Source organism: Orbicella faveolata, unplaced genomic scaffold (assembly GCF_042242905.1).
Source record: "Orbicella faveolata isolate gen_17 unplaced genomic scaffold, um_ofav_v1 contig_35, whole genome shotgun sequence".
NCBI classification, from domain to species: domain Eukaryota; kingdom Metazoa; phylum Cnidaria; class Anthozoa; order Scleractinia; family Merulinidae; genus Orbicella; species Orbicella faveolata.
In genome coordinates, this window is record NW_028301564.1 from 4745891 (window position 1) to 4762500 (window position 16610).

The window sequence follows — 16610 nt, forward strand, 5'->3', positions numbered from 1 at the left end:
ATGGCTCAATTAATCAAATTCATAGTAAATATGTAAACAATACCACTTACCCGAGTTTGCCCATCACGTTTACAGAACTGTTGATAGCGTGCGTGATGTCTTCGAAAGCCCACAAACTTTGAAGCAGCTCGCTGTTGATACCTAATAAAAACAAACAGCGAGAAAAAGTGATTAATCTTATCCGTTAACCTTACCTTATCTGTTAACTTTCCGTTTAAAGTAAAATTAAAGGGCAAGAAGAAACACAAGATGCAAATTGCGAAGTTCACTGTCTGCGGGAAACACATCTATAATGTTTTCTTTTCTGCAACAACGCAATAAACTAAATAAAACGATATTTTCCAAAACGCAAACAATCAGCTCCGTCTTTACCTTCTATACGACCAACAGTGATAAAATTATATTTTATTATCATTTTTATATGAATAGGACCCTGCGCGCGCTCTGATTGGTCAAAAACCCATGTTTTGTCAGAGTATAAAACATAGAAAAAGCGTGTTTTATTGTTTTTCACCGCATTACCCCTATATCATAAAGCAAATGAAGAAACCTAGGGTGTGTATTTTGATTAGGCCATCTTCGCTCCTAAAGGGGAGCATAGGGCGTCAACCATGGATCTCCACCTAACTCTATTACTGGCAGTTCGCTTTGCCTCTATCCACGTGAACTTATTCTTGGCGAGCTCAGCTATCACACTTCGCCTCCAGGATTGCTTTGGGCGACCTCTTCTTCTAGACCCCTGAGGGTTCCACTCGAAAGCGCAACGGGTGATATTATTCTCAGGCTTCCGTAGCGTATGCCCGATCCATTTCCATTTTCTTCTCATAATGCTTTCTTCTATACGTATTTGTTGTGTCCTTTCCCATAGTTCTTCGTTTGAAATGACCTCTGGCCAGCGGATGTTCAGGATCTTCCGTAAACACTTGTTGATAAAGGTTTGCAATTTCTTGGTCAGTAGTTTCCGAACCATACAGAGGGGCAGACTTCACGTTTGTATTGAAAATCCTGAGCTTCGTTTGCAATCTGATATATTTTTCCTTCCACACAGGCATAAGCATTGACAATGTCGATTGCGCTTTCCTGATCAACTCAGTTTCCTCGAATTGGTTCCACCTAGCTTCGCTGACTCCCAAGATTTCCAGTCTATAACGTCCCATCTCTGCGGCCAGTTGAGCTACCTTTCCAGACTCGTATAGAGTTCGCACATTCCATTGTCCTATCCAGGTTCTGAATTTCGGAGAGAACAGCTTCATCCGCGGGCTTCGCTTCATTCTCGTTCTCACCTTATGGTCATAATTCGGTTTTAACGATCTCTGCTCGATCTCTACTGGTAATAGAGACCCGGCAAAGTTTTCCATAGTTTGGGTTTCAGTAACCCAATGAACCACCACGTAGGGTAGCTTCGTTAGCCGCCCCGTTTCAGGGTTCCAGTCAGGCCTTCACGGTTACCGTAGCGGCCCTGAGGAATGAGGCTTCCCCACCGTACTTCAACCTGACTGGCGCTCCCCTACTTTAGGACGTTGCCCAGGGTGTACGACAGAGACGTGGAGCTGGACTTTACACCCCAGGGTGTGTATTACACTGTAATAAAACACTCCGGACATTTGAGAACATTCGAGAAATGCAGGAAACACTCACCTGCGGCTCGTGTTTTCTACATTCCCTCGTGTTCTCAAATACACCTTATTCCAAAATGGCCGTCATTTTAGTGCTCTTTTGTTTACTTGCAAATTACCCCTTGTTGCCTCGTTTAAAGGGAAAATATTCTTTTGAATTTCGAGTTTAAGAACGAGGCAACAAGGGCTAATTTGCAACAAAACAAAAGAATAGTTAAATGGCGGCCATTTTGGAATAAGGTGTATGCCCGTCGTGTTTTATCATTGTGCAATACAAAGCTTAGGTTTCTTTATTTGTTAAAGATGGTTGCGTTAACTGTAAGCATGACAAATTAATAATTCCTTGCTTGTTCCACGTTTTACATACTTCAAAGCCGAGGATCACAACTTTTACTTTATATCTTTCGTCAGACAAAGTTCACCAAAAACCCATTCACTACAAAAGTAACATCGTGTGCGCTGCTTAGGTACGTCACGCTGACCATAGTGCGGGCCACTGGTACACATATCTAGTCAAGTTCTCGGTGCAAATCTGTGTCAAGTCAAGTTGGCGCAATGGTTTGGTGCCCGCCTCTCACTCCGAACATCGAGGGTCGTCAGTTCGACTCTCGGTCCTGGCGTAAAATTATTTTTTCCTTCATAAAAAAAAATGAAATAAATTGACAAAATCTCCCGTGTGCGACAATTTTTTATATCAATTTTACAGTGCAAAATCCGAGGGTTACATAAATCAGCGGTTCAATTCCTACCCAGTTAATAATCACTCCTGATACTCAAAACTACCCAAGATATGTTGTCGTGGCGCAGTGAGTATGGAGCTTGCCTTCCGAGCCTTATTCGCTTTTGTATATATTTTTTCTTTCAAAGTTTCCTCTCTCTCTCTCTCTCTCTCTCTCTCTCTCTTTTTGATTAATGCACGCTTCTATAACGATAAACTATTTCCCGACGGTTCTTCCCGTTTCCTGGCTTTAAATAACGTGAAGGTTTTGATCATCTAGCAATTCGTCCTGTAAATAAAGCTTGAATCATTTCGATTTTAAACTCAAAATATGCTGGCCCGACAAAAATATTTTCTCACGCCCTGAATTTGATGATCGACCATCCTCTCATGGCAAAAAAAAGCCATGACCATCTGTCTTTACAACCGAATAATGTGTTTGTTACCTGTGTCCCGTCAATCGATATGATCAGTCTACTGGGCCTGTGTACAGCCGACCGCTTTTTCAACCTCCATTAACTGGCTGACCAGTGAGATTATGGAAATTTCAGTATTTCAGTACTACGAGAATTAATTTCACGGTGGAGATGGGGTTGAAGTTCTCTATGCTTAAGTCCAAAAAAACATCCAATAAAACATACTTTCAATCGTCTCAACGATTTGAAAAAAATTTCACCACTACGGACTTTGAAACGCAGGCGACTAAGAAAGCTTAATCTCCTGCTTCTGGTCAGCGGATTCATCAAAAAGTTAACATGAATCGAAGTCGGAAAGCAGGAGCGAGCGAAGGAGTGGAAATCAATGTCCTACCTACACTTAGAAAACGTCGTTTCTGAGTAAAAAGGGAAGCGTTGTATGAAAAGAGGGTCACCGGCCATACTGCAGGAAAAGTACCAAATCCCTTCTATTCCTTAATATGACTTTGTATGACATTGAACTTGAATTATGGGTGCAGTTAAGATGTAAAAGCTCAGAGAAGCTTTCCTGCAAACAGTTGTGAAGATCTAAAACACAATGTGATACTCCGGTCTACAAACTGCTCTTGATGGGTTATTATGAAAATTCACATATGAAATAGCAATTTCAACCAACAGTGGCCGAATTCGGATCCCGATCGCTATGGCAACCAAACAAAACGCGAGTGAAGTATAATTAACGTCGTTCCACATACACGCATAGCGGACCTATTTTTACTGATGCTGAAGTTTTAAATGGTGCTTACCTGTATTCTGGTGAAGCGAATGAATATAACGTTGAACATTTTTCGTCATTACGTTGAACAACTTTGGTTTTTGTGTGGGATTTCCCACACTTTGTCAACGCCAGCGATATTTATTTATTTATTTGTTTGTCCACGAGAGCAAAGCGTCTGCGTAAGAGCTGAGGCTAACTGAACTATTTGTCTCCACTGGAACTAATGAAATAAAGCTGTTCCCACAGTAAACATCCCAAGCCAACGCGATTCAAAAGTTGTGTTCGTGAACATTAATTGACCCAGTTATGTAGCACGTCATATGGCATCCCGACGAAACAGGCCACGTTATTGTTGATTGCACGGTCCAGAATCGCAACCGAAAACTAAATCTTCTCTTGTTCACTTGCTTTTCGATGTCATCTGTTTTCGCCCCTGCTGCGAAAAACAAGCCTAACCTACAAAATGTGTTTACTTCAATGACTCTTTCAATGACCCCGCCCCACTAATAACTTGAGGCGATATATATATGTCCGCTGACTTTTGTTTTTTGTTTTTTGTTTTTTTTTCCTGGGTTTTAGTACACGTTGTGACACAACGGTTACACGGGATTTTGCCAAGGTAACAAAAATAGCGCACGGAGGAAAACCATTTTACCCTTTTCGGTTACATATTAATGACAAACGGAGAAACGTGATTTGCTCGTAATACCTTGGACATCAAAACACCAATGCAACTTACTACATTAAATGTCAAGGGCGCTGCACGTGATCTTTTTTATGTATCCATGGGTATTAACCACAGGAAATTTACCTCCGGAAATATTGGACATGCTCACTAAATGCAGTATCTCGTGGTAAAAGGGTTATTTACCACGACAAAGAGTTCCGTGTAACCGAACCCTAAGGGAGCAAATTTCCTGGAAACTAAGGTCCGAACATATTTCTCCTGTAACCGTTTTTTCGTCTGCAGCTTGGGATCTTATTACCAGGACTCTACGGTATCTTTACTCGACGTTCATCACTACAAAACGACAACACGTATAAATATTCACTGTAAAGCTACAATTTCTCTGATTTATCCACAGTGCAACAACTCTTATTTGATTGAAATCCCACACAAGTTCGCATTGCGGACCTATTTTTTACCTCTGTGGAAGGTAACAACATTATTTGAACAAAGCGTTTTCTTCTCAGTTGGCGGATCAGCACCAACGCTTGCTCAAGATCAACTGAATCAGTTGAATCATGCAGATAGTTCAATACAGCTCAATTACTATTTTGAACTGTTTTGATTTTAGCTTTCGCTTGGGCTAACTTGCGCCTGGCTTAACTTTTCCAAACAGAGATGTCTCCTCTTCTTAGAAAACTTTCCTGTCAATATTTCCCAGCCAGTAGACACATGACAACTAAGCACACTTGGGGGGAGGGGGTGGGGAGGGTTAGGGCTATTTTTACACCTTAAGTGGTAGGAAGGGTGTTGTGAGTACAACCCGCAGATTATAACCAATTTCTAGCATAGGGTTAGTTAATGAGGGTGAGGCGCCTCTGGTTTTCTCAGCCAGCAAAACCTTGGCTGGCTAACACATCTTTGAAGGAGCAAGTCCCTTGCTACTGCTAATGCCACATCGTATCTTAACATCTGAATCAAAATCTGCATTGATAATTACTCAATCTTTCTCAACAGTTGGAAACATTGTTTATTTTTGTCCCATTAACTGATTCTGCCTTAGCGATTTTGTCACAGATTTTAATTTTAATAAACTTAAGTTAGTTAATAAATATGTTGATATCAACGAAGTAACATAAAGTATACCTCAAATAATCAAATCTACATTAAACTTGTTAACAGCATAACTTACTGAGTTTGCCCCTCGTCTTAACATGAAAATGTTAGAAGAACTTATGAAAGCCATCTTCTCAACCTTTGAAGCTGCTCATTGTTGACACCTAAACAAGAACAAAAAATTGAAACAAAAAATGCTTTACCCTCATCTGATCCCTCAAATTTCATACCAGTTGCCATTTTAAAATAAAAGACCAAAAATAACACAAATAAGATGCAAAATTGTCCATCGCAAAAATTTCTGCTATTGTTTAGGCTGCACAGCAGCAGTTCAACTGACAAGAAACTAATTTTAAATAAACAGTTCTAAAGCGGAAATTAATAATCAATGCCAAGTTACCATTTTTATGACCGTCACTAACAAAATCTGCCTTTCAGTAGACAAAACAAATTTGTAATTGTCTGTTCCATGATTTACATCCTTCAAAGCTGGGTTCGTGAATTTAACATCACGGGATACACTTGTGCCAAGATTATAACATTTCAATTATATGCATGCGCTGTCATCAAATAGCTGGATTTTTTGTCATCTGACTGGATGACGGGCAGTAAAGGTTTCTAATGCGTTCTGATTGAATAGCTAGCTAATTTTTTTTTGCAAAAGACTTATTAACAGCATACCACAACTGACACTTTTGTTTGTAATGCCTTTTTATGAGCATGGCAAAATTTCTTACACAGTTACAACCAAAGCAGATCCACATCTTATATATCTTATATCATGGGAGGGGACATATATCCAGGGAGAATATTAACTTTATTTTATTTTAACTTTATGTTCCTAGAGAGGGCTTACATCTAGGAGGAGAGGGCTTATGTCTAGGGAAAGGGCTTTCCTCTAGGAGCAGGGTTATATCCAGGGATGCAAAATATATTTGAGGAATACCAAACACTTGAGTCCCTATTTGATTTAAAAATTTGCTCGGATATTTTTCCTTGAACATTATCTGTTCCTCAAAGCTTAGCGTTTCCCTCCAGCATGGGGAGATAGCTTAAATCTGAGAAGAGAGGATTCACCTGCAAGAAGTACATCAAAATGCAGAGATAAGATTTACACCTTAAAAGAGGACAACATTGGGAGAGAGGATCATACCTCAAGGAGGGTCAACATATGGAGAGAGAATTCATACAACTGTATGTGTTTCATCAAAGAGAACCGACATCTGCAGAACTGTCTCATCTGATGGGAGGGCCCACATGTGGTTAGAAGGCCTACAGAATATCTTAGAAAAGGGCCAGTATCTGGAGAGAGGGCCAACATGTCCGGAGATGGCTTACATGTAGGAAAAAGGATGACATCTGGAGAAGGGGCTTACATGTATATCTAAGAAGAGAGAAAATATGTTGTGAGATGGCTTATATGTAAGAAGAGGGACAACATTTGGAGAATGGGCTTGTATCTGAGAAGAGGGCTAATATCATGAGATGGCTTATATGTAAATATAGGGACAACATCTGGAGAAAAGGCTTACATTCGAAGAAGGCCAATATGTTGAGAGATGGCTTACATGTAAGAGGAGGGACAACATTTGGAGAATGGGCTTGTATCTGAGAAGAGGCCAATGTCATGAGATGGCTCATATGCAAAAATAGGGACAACATCTGGAGAAGGAGCTTATATTCAAAGAAGGCCAATATGTTGTGAGATGACATATATGCAAAGAGAGGGACAACATCTGGAGAAGGGGCTTATATTCGAAGAGGGCCAATATGTCATGAGATGGCTTATATGCAAAGAGAGGGACAACATCTGGAGAAGGGGCTTATATTCGAAGAGGGCCCATATGTCATGAGATGGCTTATATGCAAAGAGAGGGACAACATCTGGAGAAAGGGCTTATATTCGAAGAGGGCCAATATGTCATGAGATGGCTTATATGCAAAGAGAGGGACAACATCTGGAGAAAGGGCTTATATTCGAAGAGGGCCAATATGTCATGAGATGGCTTATATGCAAAGAGAGGGACAACATCTGGAGAAGAAGCTTATATTCGAAGAAGGCCAATATGTCATGAGATGGCTTATATGCACAAAGACGGACAGCATCTGGAGAAGGGGCTTATATTCAAAGAGGGCCAATATATCATGAGATGGCTTATATGCAAAGAGAGGGACAACATCTGGAGAAGGGGCTTATATTTGAAGAGGGCCAATATGTTGTGAGATAGCTAATATGTAAGAAGAGGGACGACGTTTGGACAGAGGGATAAATCTTGGAATAGGGCCAACATCTCATTCTGGAGAGAACTAATACCTGAGAAGAGACTCAGGGTCCGAAATTAACTTTTTTCGGCAGGCGCCAACTGGCGACTGAATTTTTTTTCAGTCGCAAAATGGAAAAATGTGGTCACCAAAAAGTGTCAATAAAAGTTTTCCTTTGCAGCGAAACACAAACCAAAATTTTTGGTCACCACCTGCTTGCCGGCAAAATATTTGCAATCGATGTAATCAGGAATCAAACCAGTGCTGAAATCATCTTTTGACCACTTTGACAGATCTACATTTCCACCTTTTGACGCCCAGAGAATATCTAAATCTTCATCTAATTTCTTTGCGGATGTTCCGTCTCCACCTTGTCATAAATTACGAAAAGATTTCAGAACATCTTTGGACACCACATCGCCTGGATAAATATTCATGGCGAAAGAACGCACGTGGCCTCTCGCGCCCGCAATACATATGTTATGGGAAACCGCTGCAAAAACATGGCAGCGAAGCTTTGCACTGATCGTCGCTGTCAGACGTTGTGGTAAATTTATGACAACAGGAAAATCGGTTTTATACTTCAAAAGCAGCGGAAAGGTAAAAAGGAAGTGATCAACTGGCGGGCGGCTTTGAATTTTATTTCAATCAATTTGGCTGAAAATCAAAGCTATTGTTTGTGTAATTATCGTGGCATGAAATCGGCAGGTTTCTTTCACAGGTCACAGGTCACAGGTCACAATCAAAACACTCAGTAAATTTCGCGATGTAACAATTACTGAGATTCCCGAGAGGTTTATCAAAGTTTCCATGCAATAAACCCTAACTAAAAATGTTTTACTCTATAATTTTAATGAAAAAATTTCTAGGGGTGGTATATGTACAAAATGGGTTGAAATGTAGCTTTCAGACATGTAGTGTTAATATATTTTATCTTAATAAGAAAATTCATTATGATAGTAAATTGAACTGTTTTATTTCTACATTATTTTGAAATCTTTACAACGAGTATGTACTAAACAGAAACAAGAGGGTCCCCTATACCTACTCTGAAAACAATTTCACGCATTGTAATCGGCCTCTTCACGCATCACAAAAAATTCGAAAACAGCTTCACGTTAACAGAAAAAAATCACTTTTCACGTAAAAATGCAAAGGCTAAATCATGTGTTACATAAAAATACAAATTCTATCCATGTTTCGCAAAACATACAGAACCCTCCATTTTGATGCATCGAAATGCTGTGTGCATGTGTGACACATCGTGACAGACTAGATTCTAGGTCCTCCTGGTTCACTGTCGCTGTGGTTAGTTCTCAGTCACATGGAATGGGCAGGTTTTACATCTAGTTTGGTGTAGTTTACGTGCTTTAATGACGATAAAATCTCCAAAAAAAGTGAATTATTCCTGCAAAAGTCATTGGTTCACAAATCACGCTAAGTAAATGCATAATTCACGGATCAGTGTAAGCCTCTTTCATTTTCATATTATATTGAAAGGCTACAAACAATTTATATTTTCAACAGAAATAAGTCTTGGCTTTCTGTGGATCAATTTTTTTTTATTTCAGTGCTACAACTGATTTCCCCTACGTATTTTTTTTTCAAAAAAGAGCTCTTATAGTTGCACTTAGGACGCACTCGTATGCATCTGTTTTATGACGTTTTGGCATATTTTTGGTGACCTGTGACCTGTGACCTGTGACCTGTGAAAGAAACCTGCCGGCATGAAATAGTTAATCTCCCGCTGGCAACCAGTTGTGAAATTCTGGTCGCCAGTGCAAAATTTTTAGTCGCATTGGCGACCAGGAAAGCGCAATTTCGGACCCTGCAGAGAGCCAACATCTAGTAACAGGGCTTAAATCTGGTAAGAAAACTTACATATTTTTTTTTCATATAAGGGGATGGGGCCAACATCTGGAGAGAGAGTTTATACATGTATCTGGAAAAGGTTTCATAACTAGCCTTACATCTTGGGATGGGTTTTTAACTTTTATAGCAGAGCTCTGGCTGCCCAAAGGGTCACCAAGAGGAGCCCCATACTCACATAGGAAAGAAAAAGAAACCCATGAATTGATTTTCTCATGGTTATCATGGCTAGCGGTATTGCTTGTGGACACGTACGAACAATGGCAATGGCGACACAATGTTGACAGCAACAGGGTCCTGCAAGATAGTGGCCATACTCCAGCTAATAGGTTGACAGAGACATGCAGCCTTGGTTTACGTGTATAACGTCCTTCTTTGATATTGGACATCCCTGTTATGGTCAATTGACACCCGTCAAAAGAAGGCATCTGCTGACCAGTATCACATGACCATATCGCCAGCTCAAGTTTAGAGCTTATGAAGGTCAAGTGTTTTTGAAGTTGACTGCTGAGCAAGTGCTGGTTTTCAATTGGATCATGGGCTCATGTCAGGTTAACCTCAGTTGTTGTAAACAGCTGGGCAGGGTTGTCCAAAGACCGGTTAATGCTAGCCCAGGATTAAAAGTTTACTAAAGTATAAATTTGTCTTGTGTACAAAAGTTTTTCACTGCTTTTGGTTTGTGTATTTTCAGATTATTCAAACTCAAAACAGAAGGCCACACCACACTCAGACAGAAAACATCACAGCAGAGTTACAAAACTCACAACACTTATCCTGGGTTAGCTTAATCAGGCTTTGAACAACCCGGCGCAGGAGCTCCTTTTTTAGGCTTGTCTAAATCTATATATGAATAAATAACAGAAGGAGACATATGTATTGGGGGAGAACTGATATGTGGAGACTGGGTTGATACAAGTGATAGGTCTTACCTCTGGGACGAGAAGTTATAATAATATCAAGGTGAGATCCAACTGCAGGACCAGAATTTGAGCTGGCTTCAGTGTCATTTGCATGGTTTGTTTTTAACTACACATGTACTGTGCTGTTTAACTTAAGATCTGATTTCATCTGCAACAAAAGTTTTTCCGGCAATCAATAGTGTCTGTTCCAGCAAATAAGAATCCCTCTGATCCTATATGACAAACAAACCCTGCTTCTTGTCAATAACTCATGCTGAGATTCACTGTTGCAAGGTTTATATTGGGGGGAGAGAATATGGGATGCCATGAAGGAGGGAGGAGAGGAGACAGGAAGAGGCGAGAGGTTAGGAGATAGTTTACTATAACCAATTTTTATGTGGCTTGTGTTTGTAGCCAATATAACAAACATTCTGATTGGCTAGTGAAGGCATGGTGACCCCATGGTAAGTGCCCTCAACTCGGTCCAGGTTCGAGCCCTGGCCGGGGACATTGTATTATGTTCTTGGGAGGGACACTTTGCCCTCAAAGTGCCTCTCTCCACCCAGGTGTAAAAATGGGTAGCAGTGAATTTAATGCTGGGGGTAACTGTGTGAGGGACTAGCATCCCATCGAGGGGAGTGTAGAAATATTCCTTTTTGCTTCATGCTACAGTAACTGGGATAAGCTCTGGCCTGATTGACCTCTTGGGTTGTCCGCATCCTTCACCTTTTACCTGATTGGCTCATTCTAGTAATGCCCACAGGCTGATTACAGGCTTGAAAAAAAAGCAAAAGGCCATAGATATAATAAACAACTTATTAACCTCAAAGGTGATGTCTTTACGGGAAAATCTCAAACCTTGGCCTCCTCATGTTGACCTCACTATTCCAGCAAGGTTTTTGGCACCAAAGAACATTAAAGAGGCTACAATTAAATACAATCATTTTAAAATTACCTACTTCAAGAGGGTATACATTGTCTTCCTCCACTTCTATCAAACTTACTGCAAACAGTAATGATCTGAAATCAAGAATGCCATACTGAATTTTATTTTTATCATTCTAAAGCTGTAGAATAACAGTATCATTGTACCATAGTACCAGTACAATAATCATGCATTGTCTATTACTATTTCTTTTAACTTAAACTAGTTCATTTTTAATGGAATAGATTAGATTTCATATTCATTCCTCAAAACAGCATATGGCGATGTCTTGAATATTACTTTTAGTATGGTGGCTTTTAACTTGTAAAAAGGACACTTATCAAAATAGGGCTGCTTATTAAAAACAACACAAAGGAGAACACTTATTAGACAGAGGGTGCTTACTGGAAGGAGGGCATTAAATCAAATCATTACAGTTATGCAACATAAAAAGAAGTCCATAAAGCATTCAACAAAACTTCACTACTCCATAACAAGGGATATAATCAGGCAGTGTAAAACGCAGACTGTGGACTGCAGACTGCAGAGTGGGGATAAAATGCAGAATGCAGACCGTACACTATTTACCTGAATTATGTTACCAGTTTTATCATTACAAGTGATTATATGAAAGATCGTCTATTTGAACTGTGGAGAAAGATATGAAGATTTGATTGATCATCGCCGTCTGTAGACTTCATTTCAACCCTGGTCTGCAGTCTTCAGTTTACCCTCAGTCTGCATTTAAGCCCCAGTCCGCAGTCTGCTGCCTGCAGTCTGCGTTTTAGACTGACCATACAGTGTATATGAATATAAACCTTGAGATCTGAGTATGAGTACCTAGTCTAGTACTTATGATTATCAGGTTTCCTTCCAATCTCATATCAGTACAGTCTCCCCTATTCAAATGGTCAGCAACAGGAAAAGTAACTGCACTGAAGTCAAAAGTCATATTACAGTCAAACGTTTATTAAGCAGCCACCTATCACAGTAAGCCGCCAGTTATCAAAGTCCTGAAATTATTGCCAGTAAAATACTGTAAATCAAACCCCTATTAACTGGCTACCTATATTACGCGGCCATGGCTACGTACCTTTTGGTTGTCCCAATGAAGGTGTTTCTATTGTCTTTGCCCCTATTTAACAGCCACCTAAAATTTAATACACATATTAAATTAACTTTGTTTTGGAAAAGGTGATGGCAGATAAGAGTCCAAAATAGAAAGTAATGCATGTTAAAACATTCAAACACATGTTTATTATGATTGTCTTGAAGTGACTCCATGATCTCTAAGAAACTAACCCGATGTTGAAAATATTCAAGGTAAACAAACCCCTGTTTAGTGGCCACCTCCCATTTCCCCAAGTGTGACCACTTAATAGAGGTTCAACTGTATATCTCATACTCATAATGCCCTCTAAAGGTATCTAATGTTTGCTTGTACAATACTAACTACTTAATAACCGAGAGTGAGGTCGTTACGGGAAAATCTCAAACTGAGGTCTTGCCGTATTGACCGAGCGATAGCAAGGTCAATACAGTAGGCCGAGGTTTGAGATTTTTCCGTAACGACCGAACGGTCGAGGTTATTAAGTTGTTTATTATATGGCTCACGAATTAAAGAAGAAAAAAATATTCGAGCGGAAGTCGTCAATTTACATCCGGCGATGCGCGCGTTTACGGATTCATTCATCATCTCAAACCCAGGGCAAAACTACACAGTCAGTGAACTTTATCACTATATTTCTTTACGGGAAAAATGATTGTCACAGCCCTCAAAAAGGTATTTTAGTATCGTGTTGCCACAACTTGATGAGGGAGTTTTTCCAATCTTTGTGGCGAAACGTCAACGTATATAGAAAAGACAGAAAGTGTTTCAAAATAGTCCAAACCAACGGTCTTTCGGTGAAAGAAAATACTAATGCTTCAGAATACACTGGTCAGAATAACTCGATCTTCGCATTCGCTTTCGACAACATATCTTGACCTTCATCATTCTGGGACTTATGAATGAACTTTTCAAGCCCTGTGAGCGTCTAAAACTTCCTGCAGGTATCAGAAACACTGCTACCGACAGAAACCACCCGATTGGTTACATCTGATGATCCTGGAAGCTGATTTACACTTGCTTGTGTTGAAGCGAGGGAATCTATTTGATGAGAACTGAAACGGAGTTCAATATTTCGGTAATTGTTGTGACTAAGATGATAACTTATAAGTTTCTTCGTGGTGTTGTGCTCCGGGATACGTGACACATCTGCTGATGGTATTTTTCACTTAGTGATTTTAGCTTTACTCAACACTCGGCAAACCTTGATTGTTTTTCACTAGTGCCCGCCAAGGTTACCGGTAAGTCAAAAACAACTTCTATATAAATTTTATTAAGGAAAAATCCCTAAACTTTTAGCTACTCGGAATTACATTTACTTCTCTCACTGTTTTTAATCGGCTTTCATCCTTTCAATGCGCTTGAATTTTCCGAGCCGGGCTCTTCCTAATTTGTATAATCCGTAATCGGCCCGTGGGCATTACAGCTGCATAATGCCGCTCAGATTTCGCTCTTAGCCAATCAGAGCGCGCGTTATATCGACCACAAGCTAAAGCCATATGAAGAAGCTAGTCATAAAAGGGGATAAGTGACGATTTTGGTTGCTTTTCTTTTTTCTTGCTCCAAATTAGCTGAATTTTTGCATGTGGTCTTCAATGTAATAGAAAAACGTGTTCCTGTATTTTTGCCGCTGGTTTTTGCTTCGCTTTATAAAGACGCCGCTAGGAAAACCGAGTGGTTTTTTGCATACGCAATATCCTGAAAACGAAGCAAGGTTTAGCGCAAAAACTACGGGACATTGCTAAACATACCTAAACAAAACTCTATGCGAAATTTGGAGCGTTTTCGACAAAGTTCACTTTTTATTAAAATACCTAACGCCCTTTTCCCGCCGAGGCTGCAAATAAACGAAGCCGGGCCTTTGTTATGATAAACAGAGCCGATCCTTTGTTATAATAACCAAGCCAAGCCTTTGTTATAAGTCGAAGTCTCGCCTCGGTTTATCATAACAAAGGATCGGCCCGCCGCGACCGCAGGGACTTTGATCTCACTTAGAAAGCAGCAAAATGTCAATTTCACGCAACGTATAAGCTCAAAAATGTTGATTTTAGGTCAAAAAAAGGTTTAAATGTTGATTTCACGTTAACGCGTGACGGCAAGGATGTTGGTTTCACTTAGAAACCAGCAAAATGTCAATTTTACGCGGCGCATAAGCTCAATGATGTTGATTTCAGGTCTAAATAGGTTAAAATGTTGATTTCACGTTAACGCGTGACGGCAAGGATGTTGGTTTCACTTAGAGACCAACAAAATGTCAATTTCACGCAGCGCATAAGCTCAATGATGTTGATTTCAGGTCTAAATAGGTTAAAATGTTGATTTCGCGTTAACGCGTGACGGCAAGGATGTTGGTTTCACTTAGAAACCAGCAAAATGTCAATTTTACGCGGCGCATAAGCTCAATGATGTTGATTTCAGGTCTAAATAGGTTAAAATGTTGATTTCACGTTAACGCGTGACGGCAAGGATGTTGGTTTCACTTAGAGACCAACAAAATGTCAATTTCACGCAGCGCATAAGCTCAATGATGTTGATTTCAGGTCTAAATAGGTTAAAATGTTGATTTCACGTTAACGCGTGACGGCAAGGATGTTGGTTTCACTTAGAAACCAGCAAAATGTCAATTTCACGCAGCGCATAAGCTCAATGATGTTGATTTCAGGTCTAAATAGGTTAAAATGTTGATTTCGCGTTAACGCGTGACGGCAAGGATGTTGGTTTCACTTAGAAACCAGCAAAATGTCAATTTCACGCAGCGCATAAGCTCAATGATGTTGATTTCAGGTCTAAATAGGTTAAAATGTTGATTTCACGTTAACGCGTGACGGCAAGGAGGTTGATTTCTCTTGGAAACCAGCAAAATGTCAATTCCACGCAACGTATAAGCTCAAAAATGTTGCTTTTAGGTCAAAAAAGGTTTAAATGTTGATTTCACGTTGACGCGTGACGGCAAGGATGTTGGTTTCACTTAGAAACCAGCAAAATGTCAATTTTACGCAGCGCATAAACTCGATGATGTTGATTTCAGGTCTAAATAGGTTAAAATGTTAATTTGACGTTAACGCGTGACGGCAAGGATGTTGGTTTCACTTAGAAAACAGCAAAATGGTAGGAGCCCATGATGGGCTCCTGAAAATGGTAATTTCACGCAACGTATAAGCTCAAAAATGTTGATTTCAGGTCAAAAAAAGGTGTAAATAAAAATAAAATGAAACAAATAAACATTTCAATAAACACTTTTTCAAATACGGCAACGTCTTCAATGGCTAAAAACTCACGAGATAAAACATAGTTTTCGACAAACGCGATAATAGCTTTATGTCACGCACCGCCATAACTTCCAAGTTCAAAATGCGCTGGTACCTCTTATGCCTGATGAGGACAACAACTTTGGCGGCTGTTTAGTTTTGGATTTAAGAATTTGATGACTCCACGTGAAAACGCTCTATAAATAGGGCTGACAGATTAACAGATTAACCCTTCTGCGCAACGTACGGGTCTCCATACATCTGCATGTCCCCTGATCCCAGAAGCTCAAAACACTACAAATCATGCCGATTTGAAATAAAATCAACGCAAACTGGATCACAGATCTGTTACAATCGATCGCCACTTGCTGGCCATTATTATGTTTAAATCTAGTTAACAGTTCGAGAAACGTCCGCAGAACGTAATCGCAATGCATGCCGGGAAGGGTCTTTACACCTCGTGCGCGGGAAGACATGGCGGTCGATACAAGACAAATTTTATCACTCTAAAACCAGTTCTCGCTTTCCAAACTTTGACGCTAGCAACGCTTGGCAAATGGGCCACAACTCACCAGAGGGTATTTTTCTTGGGCAAGAACTGCTCTTGGACTTTGCTACCTGGCTCGATCTGACTTCGAACGCCGATAACACGATTACGGTATATCAGCTGCCTTCGAAGTTTCAGAACACATTTTGATTCTTTAAAACGTGCTGATGACTTACGGGTTTATCGAGGCTTTATGATGCCTCTCAACCACCAGGTAGGCACACAAGGTACTTTAAAACAATGCTCAAGATATTAGTTGACAGAGCTCTAATACGGCACATCTCTTTTTTGTTTGATGGCATTTCGTTTGACGCTCGATCGATTCACGTGTTGTGTTCACGTCACAATAACCGGTGTAAACAATCCGTTCCCAGATTTCCGCTCTATATGCTGTGGGATTTGGTTTTGACTTCATACACTATAAACAGTCTGCCTGTTTGC

At 40.1% G+C, this 16610-nt stretch overlaps 1 protein-coding gene and 1 long non-coding RNA gene across 14 annotated transcripts in view; one reads left to right on the forward strand and one right to left on the reverse strand.

Annotated features, from left to right (window-relative positions):
- Nucleotides 1-16610, forward strand: part of LOC149102704 (uncharacterized) — a 234512-nt gene that overhangs the window by 114750 nt on the left and 103152 nt on the right. The window lies entirely within an intron of this gene.
- Nucleotides 1-16610, reverse strand: part of LOC110043911 (uncharacterized) — a 222544-nt gene that overhangs the window by 1723 nt on the left and 204211 nt on the right. For 4 of the 11 annotated variants that reach the window (XM_089274071.1, XM_089274070.1, XM_089274072.1 and 1 more), the window contains one exon: nt 51-141. In XM_089274071.1, the coding sequence (XP_089130197.1) occupies nt 51-141 (91 nt within the window). The other 7 variants (XM_089274075.1, XM_089274074.1, XM_089274076.1 and 4 more) reach the window with 6 other exon arrangements.